Source organism: Botrytis byssoidea, assembly GCF_014898295.1.
Source record: "Botrytis byssoidea strain MUCL 94 chromosome Unknown BBYS_019, whole genome shotgun sequence".
NCBI lineage: Eukaryota > Fungi > Ascomycota > Leotiomycetes > Helotiales > Sclerotiniaceae > Botrytis > Botrytis byssoidea.
Window position 1 is genome coordinate 435,748 of NW_024065860.1, and position 11,251 is coordinate 446,998.

Here is an 11,251-nt window from a genome sequence, read left to right on the forward strand (position 1 = left end):
TATTGATAGAAATAGTGATAGAAATCATGCGGAGGATTGTCTCACTGGGGGTGAATGGGGTGAATTCAAAAGACCAGATACAGGAAAGATGGGAATTAATAGATAGGAGGAGGCTAGGAAGCTAAGAGGTCCCGCTATGCGATGACTAGAAATGCATTCATTTGAGTGGTCTCGTGTGAGCTTGACCGTTTCAATTTGATCGTGTGGATTTCCTTTACAGCGACACTGCTACACAACCTCGACGACTATCAACTCAAAGATCAATCACATCATGAAGAAAGCCACACCGAATAATACCGAATGGGTGGTGGATTGCTTTCCAGTAATCCATGGATATTTGAGATATGTGAGACTTTGTGTTATCAATCATATCTTCACATCTTCACATCTTGCCTTCATATCACGGTGAAAGCCACACCGAATGAAACTGACAAGTAGGTAGGTAGGGTATGACACCGCCTCGACCGCCTTATTGTTTAGAACAGGTAGCTCGAGAATCGGCGGGTGTTTCTTTTGGTTCCTAGGTAGGTGTATTGGTAGAATTTCATTGATTGACCCCGAGTTTCGCTACAGAGTACATTTCTCGTACCTGAATGATGGTGTGGAGACCCAGCCAACCCAGCCAGCTTATAAATAAAATACTACGTACCTGGTTAGATACGACTAGCTGACTGGCTCAAGAGTCAAGACCGGGTAGTTAAGACCCTGAGTGAGCGCAAGCTGTTGGTCGCCTTAAACTCTATCATCATAATATCACAACAGACATGGGCTTGGAAGCTCCCAAAAGCTGGATAACTCAACCGTTCCAAGGTTGGTATGAAACCAGGATCATCGCAACTTTCCTATCTAATGATTCAAGGGATAGGACTGAATGACTTACTCGTACATCCTACATTCATAAACCACATAAATTACATATCATTGCCGCGGTGCTATCACATGATTCACATCCGGCGATCTTCATTCTATGGTAGCTGGAGAGACTAAAATCAATGCATCTCTTGCATACATACACCTTTAATAAAACGCCACCGTTATTACATTTCCCATACAACAACACAGCATTTTGAGTTTCACGACATTGTTTGATCATTACAACCAGAGATAACACGATAGATAAATAGATCACGATACCGATACCTAGATCACGATACTGCAGATCCGTATCTACCTAGTAAACTTTCGGTCTAAAAGGTCCAAAGTACGGGGAGAACGACAGCACGAAGGAACGAAGGAACAAAAGGGAAGAGAGAAACAGTACCTACATTGGAAGGTAAGACAACATAGAAACTAGGATCTCTAATCTATGTTCATAATCCATTATTGTCCCCATCCTCTTGCATTGTTTTGTTTACATGATCGGATTGTCTCACACCCTAATGGATTATTAGAGCTACGATAGCTTTCTTACCCGTACCCACACCCTCACCCACACCCACGCCCACACCATACTTCGTACTGTTCCTTCTAAGCCGACAAGCCTCCCCAAATTCCCTCCCTTATCGCTTCGTCAGTTCGGTCTGCGTGATCCATTCGTCACTGATAAACTCAGACGCTAAGTCCCAAAGTGGTTTAGACCCAAACGAGCATCGCCCCCGTAGTTGCCTAGTGCATCTTTGTCGCTTCCCCGAGCTTCGCAGTTCATGTAGTACTTCAACACCTCTCAAGCCCTCCATCATCATTCATCATTCATCTCTCATCATCTTCTTCTTTCTCATCGATACTCTTTATCTCGAAGACAGCATTATCACTGTTCTTCATCCATCACTCTTGTCATTTCTAGATACTAAATCAAGCTTCATATAAACTCTTTGTTTTCTCTCATACATCACATCTATTCATCATGCGTGGAATCTTCAGCGTATCGCTTTTGCCGCTATTGGTCTCCGCGGCACCAACATTCAGCACCGAAACCATTCACGAAGGTGTTGCTCCTCTCCTTTCATCAGCAAACTCTGTAGAGGTCCCAGCCTCCTACATTGTTGTATTCAAGAAGCACGTCACCGCGGCATCTGCCAGTGAGCATCACAGCTGGGTTCAAGACATCCACTCAAATGGCGAAGCTCAACGAACCGAGCTCCGAAAGAGAGGTCAATTCCCAATTACCACCGATATCTTCGAGGGTCTCAAGCACACATACAACATCGGCAGTGACTTTTTGGGTTACTCCGGTCACTTTGATGACTCGGTCATCGAGGAGGTCCGCAGACATCCTGATGTAAGTACAATCCTTCTTATCATTGCAGCCCCAATTGCGTGCTTTCTACTCTGGATTTCGTTTCCGATTGGATTTAGTACATCCTTATCTTCAAGAATCCCTTTATCCTCATACTTCCAACAAAGCCCAGGCAAGTCTATTGTTACCGGCTCAATCGCGTACAGCGACAAGGCTGCACGTGATGACTCATCGTCGTCAATTCATGGTATATTCTTTTTACGTAACAATTGTGCTAATGATTATTCTTGCAGGTCGAATATGTTGAGAAGGATTCCGTCGTACACACATTAGAGGACCCATTAGGCGAGGTTGAGAAGAGCGCTCCTTGGGGTTTGGCTCGTATCTCCCACAGAGATACCTTGACCTTCAGCACATACAACAAATATTTGTATGCCGCTGATGCCGGCGAGGGAGTCGATGCTTATGTTATTGACACTGGAACCAACACTGAACACGTTGATTTCGAGGGTCGTGCACAATGGGGCAAGACCATCCCAACTGGCGATGCCGATGAGGATGGAAACGGACACGGAACTCATTGCTCCGGTACCGTTGCTGGTAAGAAATATGGTGTTGCTAAGAAGGCCAATGTCTACGCCGTCAAGGTCCTCAGATCAAACGGTTCCGGTACTATGGCAGATGTTGTAAAGGGTGTTGAATGGGCTGCCAACGCCCACACCGAAAAGGCTAAGAAGGGAAAGAAGGGCTTCAAGGGTTCTGTTGCCAACATGTCTCTCGGTGGTGGCAAATCTCCAGCTCTTGACCGTGCCGTTAACGGTGCCGTCGATGCTGGTATCCACTTCGCGGTCGCTGCCGGTAACGATAACGCTGATTCTTGCAACTACTCCCCAGCTGCTGCTGAGAACGCCATCACTGTCGGTGCTTCCGCCCTCGATGATTCCCGTGCCTACTTCTCCAACTATGGTACTTGCAACGATATCTTTGCTCCTGGTTTGAGCATTCTTTCAACCTGGATTGGTAGCAAGTATGCCGTCAACACCATCTCCGGTACTTCCATGGCCTCTCCCCATATTGCTGGTCTCTTGGCCTACTACCTTTCCCTCCAACCATCTAGCGACTCTGCTTACGCTGTTGCTGAGATTACCCCTAAGAAGTTGAAGGAGAACATCATCGCCATTGCTACTGAGGGTGCTCTTTCTGACGTTCCATCCAACACCAAGAACGTTCTTGCATGGAACGGTGGTGGATCTTCCAACTACAGCTCCATCATTAAGGCTGGTGGATATGTTGCCAAGGCATCCAAGGAAGTTCCAACAACTGTTGAACTCTTGGAGAAGGCCATCGAGAATGACTTCAACGTTCTCTCTGGCAAGGTTGTCAAGGGCACTGAGTCCATGGTTTCTAAGACCGAGAAGCTTTCCAAGAAGATTCAAAAGATGGTTGATGAGGAGATCAACGAATTTTTTGAGGAGTTCAGCTCTTAGAGTTAGATACATCTCGCCACATATTTTGGCTTAGATCTTGATGGACATTGTCCTTCACTATTTTCTTATGAGTTTGTTATGATGGTCATGGGTTGGAGCCGGATGGATGTTACTATATGCATCTTTTGATTACTGGAATTTTCATTGCGTTTGCGGATAGGAACACATTAAGGGGGTCTCGTCGTAAGACTCATTAGACCAGTATTTGTATTAAATTGTATCAACTCGTTATTTCCACTAATAGCATATCTATCATGATAATATATTATTTCGTGACTTCTAAATAGTGACTTCCAAAATTTGTTCAATGAAAATGGTTGGATGTAGTCAATAATAGCCATTGTGTCCATGCCTCTTTCCTCAACCAGCGTTGACGGAAAGAACTCTTGTTACCTTCCCTCGCATGACCAAGTCAATCTCTCCTTTTTATATGTCGTGTCTTGTCTTCTGTTGAAAGTCGGCATTCACAATTTTTGGGTTCAATCAACTTTTGGTTAATACATGCATGCATGTAATAGCTGTATCACGCATTTAATTTCGATTCATTCAAAATTACCTCCTTTTGTAAGCATTCCATAAAGGCTATGCGCCGTCGAAATAGTTCTAGTCGACCTAGTCGAAGCAAATCAACATTATCAACCTATCCAAAACACGATTTTGTCGACCCTGAAGAGTCTCGTATACATGCTCATGCTGCAGCAATGCATGCTTTTAACAGGGCCCAAGAAAGGAATTGTACTAGTTCTGGAAACAGGAATGGACTTTCACGAAGCAATACGACAAGTCAAGAAAATCAATGGTGGTCGAGTCAACAAAATAGTTCTACGAGTCTTGATAACCCAGTGCTCAAACGTCAGCAGAGTGTTCGGTTTGCAGGCCCAAATGCAGTAAAGAGACGCCAATCAACGGGGAAAAGAACGGATCCCCCAGTACTGAACCAGAAACTAAGTACTGCTACTTTGAGACCTGTTGTGATGACCACGAATACTCCGGTCCCAGCAGCGTATCGTCCACCAAGCCGTTCTTCTTCAATTGGCAAAGCTTCACTTGGCAAATCAGCCATTCGGGACTACTCTGCTCATAATTACGTTACCAACTTGGACTTCGACGAATATTATACACAAGAAAATGACGTAGCCTCGACACCATCTTCATATCGGCGAATCAGAAAGTCAAAGTCTATGTTTAGCCCCTTATCGGCGCCAACCAACGTCTTCTATAGCAATGGCAGCCCTGACCGCACCAATTGTTCATCCACTCCGCGGACTCTAGAGAACAATGCTCCATTGCGAGCTCCGAAGTCAATGAGCTTCCTCCGAGGGGGGAGGGATTACTTCAAATCTACATCGTCTTGCGAAAGAAATGACGATGCGGTTCAAATGGCCAGGGATCGATTCTTTGTTCAAGCCACTCAACAAAGACTTCGGGAGCAGCCATCTTTTCTTTTCAGGTCGAAGGCACAACGGCAGGAGAAGCCTTTTCGAAAGTCGGTTCGAAGTAGCAGTGGAAAGTCTGCAGCGACCTATAATTCGGCCGAATCTATAAAAGAGGGTGGCCTAAGAGCCAAAGCTCGCAAGGTATCACAAGGATTAAAGAGCAAGCTCCGGAGAGTATTTGGCCGCAGCAAGGAAGAGCCCGTCGCTATTCCCAATCAACAAGTTGACGCCATCGAGACTCACGTCCGAGAATACGGTGGGAAATTATCATCAGATCATGAGTCATTCGATGATATTCCTAGGCCCGATGAGGCCGCATTTGCTCATGTGGCAGCTAGAGTCCCATCATTACGTGCTATTGCTTCGAGTCAGAGACTTAGGTCACAGAGTGGTAGTATTCGTAGCTTACGAAGTGATCATAGTGACGAAAAATCCAGAGTAACAAGCTGGACAAATAGTACAGCTAACAATACTGTCACCAGTCAAGGACTGCGCCCTCAGCCCAGCAGAGATCAAAGACTTTCTATCATCAATGAATCAGGTACGCATATCTCTAAAGCAACATTTCATCGCCCAAATGTAAAGAATCAACACCCAGCTTATCCTGCATTTCATCGTCCTGGCCATGTCCAACCAATTCGATCAGGAGGTATAGATAGCGCCAGACTTTGCTCTGCTTTGATGAAGCGTCTCGACGAGAATAGCCCAGAAGCACTACTCGCAAAGTCAAAAAAAGCTAGTACCGATACTCTCGGACTTGAGAAAGCACCCAGACGAAGTAGCTCCTTTACCAACCCTCTTTCACAGCCCAAGCCATGGATTCGACAGGTCCCCCCTGATTGTGATTCAAGCAGTCAGAGCCAAAATCAACATCCTGACTTATACCGTTCGAGCAATGCTGATCCAATACCCACCACAAGCGGCGAAGAATTATTTGGTCAGGCAATTGGCTCCGAGCATCAATTTAATTCTGCAGATTTACCATTATGTAATACACAATCTCAAAATCAAGACGATGTGTTTTCCTCACACCCAGGATCTAGTCATGGTAACTCCTTCCACCAAGTTAACTCATTTCATCAAGACAACTCAATCTATCAACGTGCTCATCAGCGTAATTCGAAGTCTGTACACAGACGTCACTTATCCGATATTGATGCCGCATATGACCCTGTGCAAGACCCTTCAGGGCTTACTCCACAGCAAGTCGCACAGCGGGACGATCCTATAGTCCCAAAACCGAAAGTCATCCGCGAGGCAAGGTCTGCATTTTTCGGCGGCACGACCTTTGCAATTGACAGAGCCGGAAATACAAGTCCGTATCGTCGTGCTTTGGCGGAAAGCGATAATTCTGCTGTTTACAACGAAGCGAGCATGGCACCAGTAAATGATGATGTTTATAGCGAGAGTGTTTACTCTAGAAGCATTGGCCGTAATCTTTCTGAGGCTATGAGTAGTGATACATCGGTACCACTCGCAAATGTCCGAATGCCGTCATTGCCTGTCGATAGCTCAACCCCTAATGGTGGCGGTGGTGGCGGTGCTGTAATTATCAATAGCACAACCTATCGTCCAACTCATCCAAGACAACGAGGTGAGAACTCCGGTGGTTCGATTGAATGGCAAAAATGGATGTCGTCTGAAGTGGCAAAGTTAGAAAGGCCGCCTGGAAATGATCGAGTGAGCGCCAGCAACATCGAACGATCCCTATCACCCACGCCTACGATGTCGAACTCACTTCACATTGCTCACAGAAGAGAAAAAGCTCAGATGGCTGATGATGATACGGATATCGCTCAGAAGAAACTTCCTGTTGGTAAACAACCGCTTGGTCTCATTCAACAGAATCTTAATGCTCAAGTTCTTCTGAAGCCGATCCTGAAAAATCGCTCAACGACATCTTTGGCTGAGGATAGTTTCATCGACAACACAAATCCATGTGTCGTTCCTCCTGCACCACCACTTCCGCCCCCACTTCCTCTTAGATCGACCTTAAGGCCAGCACAAAGCAAGTCGAGCTTGAAAAGTACATCGAACTCTCAACACGTACAAGCAACTCCAAGTTCCCCTGCTCGTGTCCATAATCCAAACACAAAGGCTCTTAACGTCTTGCACAAACGTTTCTCAACTGCAACCCTCAGGAGCGTGCCAGCAACACCCAATCATGGTGCAGAAAAACAAAATCCAAGTACGCGCAATATACTCCACAAACGAAACATTTCGGATGCCACAATGAAAAGCAGTAAGAGTATTAGGAGCGTGAAGAGTTTCGACACAAGTATAAGTCAAAATTGTAACTTTACAACTAGTCCTGCGAAATTGGTCAAGAGGAGTGGGAGACCGGTGTATAATTATACTCCGCAGAGTAGTCCGGGTACGGGTATTGGGGCGGCGGTAGAGAGACAGTTTGGGAGTGCGAACGGAAGTTTACATGGAACGGGAAGATCGAGAGTGAGAGCTGGGGGGAGGGAAAATGAAAGGGTTGGTGGTGGTGTAGGGGGTGTGGATGATGTTTATGGGGTGGAGGGAAGTGGGGCGGAGCAACAACAGGTTGGTAGTAAACAGATGGTGGATACGTTTTTGAGTAGTAGAAGGAAGAGAATTGCTAGTGTGGGAACGATTGCGGGAGGAAGTATGGGGGAGGATGGGGGTGGTGAGAGTGTTGGTGGAATGGATGATGGTTCGGTGTTTCTTTAGGGGTGGGAGCTTGTGCTTGGGATAGGGGTTGGTGTATGAGTATTGGGAATGGGTGGAGTGTAATGAGATCATGATTTATGGGTTTGGGTGGTTACGATCAGGATTAGAATCATGTATATACTTTTGGTGAGAACTTCATGTATCGAGTAAGTGCTTGGGGACTCGGCTGCCGGGGATTAGGAATTGGGCATTGGGGATCAGGTGTTTTATGAAACTGGGAAATGAAAAAGTACAGCAGTTTTGAGAGGGTTAATATAGTATCGACTAGTGCTCATGACATTACTTTTTTCAATAGAGAAAATGAGACTTTAGTATAGATAAGTAGTTGTGTTTAGATTAGTGTACTATGATTAGTATGATAATTGAGGTTTAGAAAATTTAGAATTAATTGTTGTAATGCTTATCAGGACCAGGATGTGATTTGGATGCATTTCAGCTTTGGAGAAAAGATGTGAAGATTTTTGTGGGGAGGAAGTGGAGGTGGGAGGTGGGAGAGGAGGAGAGGCGAAGAATGAAATAGAGGAGGAGGGAGAGGGATTCGGTGATGATATTTTAGATACTAGATGAGCGATACAGTAGCGAAATGGTCTGGTGATGCTTGTATGAGGTTTTACATTATACTGGGGTTTTCTTTTTTGTGGAGGTGTTTGAGTGCAAGGGGGGGTGAGATGCTGTTTGATGGGGGCTATGAGTTGGTATGGTATGGTTTGGCGCTGAGTATCATTTTGGAAGAAGGGGATGGGTAGGAACTCGGAGTAGAGCGATATAGAGAGGGATTTTGAAAATGGGAGTCTGGGAGAGAAAACGGGAAAAGGGGAGAGGGTGGGTTTTTTGATGTATAATTTTCTGGATTGTTTGTCTTCGTCCTTGTATTTGGGGGCTGTGATTCTGGTTCGCGTAGCTCGTGCAGCTAGACTAAACTAATGTAATCAGTCATCCTCGCTAACCGGATAATACTTCATTCGTGATATTAAAATTTGAAAGAGCTTGGTACGTTGCCGTGAGTTCGTCGCATAGGATTTTTACGAGTAGGTAGAGAGAGGTAGAGATAGTGTGGTATTGTATTATGTCGTATCTAATTTCGAGCTAGGAATCTAGTAGCCCAGCTGATTGTGTAATGTGCACGACTCGATTTAGAACTTGTGATGTTGGTTTTGTTGTGTGTATGAGATGTCGATTATAGGATTTATCGTGGTAGATTAGAAGGTAGTGGAAATTTGAAGATTAGGTAGAGTAGAATGCTAGAGTTCTTGGCGTGGGTTTAGGTTAGGTTGGCTTGGTTTGGTCGTATTGCTTCTTTCGTTGGTGTTGGAATCTGGGTGAGGAATTGCGTAGAGAGACGTTGGGCTTTTTTATGGACGGGAAATCTTGCTGTGTGAGATTTGTATGCGTTACCCGAGGATCCTGATGGATTCGAGAGCGAGATGGTGGGTAGGTTAGTTTTTATTGGATTTCTTGAAAGTTGGGCGGGATACATGTCCAGGACTGGGAAGACTAGTGTCGTGTTCTTACTGAGACTATGCGTACCTCTATTCAACATGATGGTTATTCCTTCCCAGCTTGCTGCTTCCTCGATGTTCTGTTCAAATGTATGTCCTCGTATGCCTGTTTGTATTGATTGTGGAGATCTTTGGAAAGATGAGGTTCGGAGTAACATCCGCAAGGAAACTGTCATACTTGTTATTTGTATTCAATTTGAGGTGCGCGGAGTTTCGTTTGAGACTTGTGACATGTTTTACTCTTTGGTTCAAGGATTCCTGAAGCTAGTGTGGGATAGACTATGTTGGTATATGATGGTTAGTCAGTGTTTAATAAAGTTAGAGAGCGAGGAGGGAACTTACTTTTGCTATTGCGTTTATGCTTTTGAATCTTGAGATAATGTTGACATGGTTTGAAACGAGATGTTGATTGCAGATTATTTCAAATTAAATTGTTCATTTACCTTGAAGCTGAATGTTGGAATCTAAGTCTTTGGGTCGTACATAATTAGCGTTGGCATCTAAATAGAAGAAAGGAGGGGAGAGTATACCATAGGTGATCGGGAGGATAAGAGGAAAGAATGAGAGAAGTAAAGACCTAACAAATAAGGTCCATGTAGATTTTAAGTGGTCAACTCAGGGTATTACATTTTTCTAGATTATGTCTTCTCCAAACTGTTTCGCCAATTAACCATGATCCATAAAGATATATCTCTCAGTAAGCTTGATGATGATACACAATTGGGTATATACATGCACGCTGTCTCAGTGAGCAAGTGTATACCCAATTGTCGTTGTATTATCTTTGTATTTTGGAACTTTTTCTCTCTGGGAGAACGTAGTTGGTTAGCTCTTTCAATTGTGGAGCCTCTTTGCATGAGCATTGGCTAGAATGGATGGGGCATTTAGAAAGTTCGAGAGAAGTGGGACTTCTGGATCACGGCATGTGATGGGACTGGACACAGGATGGGGTTTCCGGGCGGGAAGAGTGGATCTACTTCTGGTCTACTTCTTCGGCTGATGTTTATCAAAACCTGCAGAGTGGGTACTCATTCTGATCGAATCACAAGACTAAGGTCTCTGTGAGTAGTTGGGTTTGAGTTTTTACTCCTTCAGTGATGATCAGGACACGAGTAGAAACGCAGGTTCGATGGGTATATGTACAGTATCTAGATAGAGCTTCTTTCGAGTCATCGTAAATATATATATTTGAATGCCTACTACCCTCCAGATGAATCTATAATGTGTTTCCTTATCTTCACCATAATTTGTATGAGGTCCTAGCCAACTTCTTCTGTGCTAATCAAAGATGATACCCAGACGCTGAGCCCTTGATCGAGAGCAAGCCACGATCCTTTATTCTCTTTGTAACTGCATACGATTATATACCCTGATGCAATGCAGTCATCTAGTTGGTATTCCTTATCTTTCCAATTTTGAACCTCTTCCTTCGTAGGAAAAGCCTCTTGGTAAAGAGTGTATATCTCCTATGATTCATGTCTAACTTAGCTTGGGCGGTATTCCTTGTTGTTGGCAAAGAGAGTGAAAGATCCAGGGCTCGGTGTGTGATCTGTGTGGAAAGAGAAAGTTTTGAACACATCATTTGAGTAGTTAATGGGATGAGTAACCATAAAGAAGCATGGAATGATCTATTCGTAACTCTATCTATCTCTACTAATTGCCGCTTCAAATTTGAGAAATTCTATCAGATAAAGAAGAAGTGAAAATTAATTCATAAAATACCTGCAATGTATTATATCATAAGTTTCTATGGAGTTTTTGTATTACTCGTACGGGCGGGACCTTCATGGAGCAAAGGAATTTTTCAATCAGCACTTCTCATAATCTAGATATCACATGCAAAGTGAGAGGTATAACCCCAATTAAAAGGAGCTCCTTCGCCCATCTTCGATCGCATACGCGGAGTTGACTGTGTGGTCAGACTCTCTGACTATGGTAGTAATGAAGACTTCAGCC

The 11,251-nt window shown here is 44.3% G+C and overlaps 2 protein-coding genes across 2 annotated transcripts; both read left to right on the top strand.

Moving 5' to 3' along the window:
* Positions 1 to 1,843: 1,843 nt before the first annotated feature.
* On the top strand, positions 1,844 to 3,663 carry EAE97_008812 (uncharacterized protein; the record flags this gene model as incomplete). The annotated part of the gene is made up of 2 exons (XM_038879327.1): positions 1,844 to 2,218; positions 2,470 to 3,663. 2 exons carry the CDS (start codon positions 1,844 to 1,846, stop codon positions 3,661 to 3,663), a joined length of 1,569 nt encoding a protein of 522 aa, XP_038729838.1.
* A 584-nt stretch (positions 3,664 to 4,247) lies between these two features.
* On the top strand, positions 4,248 to 7,796 carry EAE97_008813 (uncharacterized protein; the record flags this gene model as incomplete). Its single annotated transcript, XM_038879328.1, has 1 exon — positions 4,248 to 7,796. The coding sequence occupies one exon, from the start codon at positions 4,248 to 4,250 to the stop codon at positions 7,794 to 7,796; it is 3,549 nt and encodes a 1,182-aa protein (XP_038729839.1).
* Between the last annotated feature and the right edge of the window lie 3,455 nt (positions 7,797 to 11,251).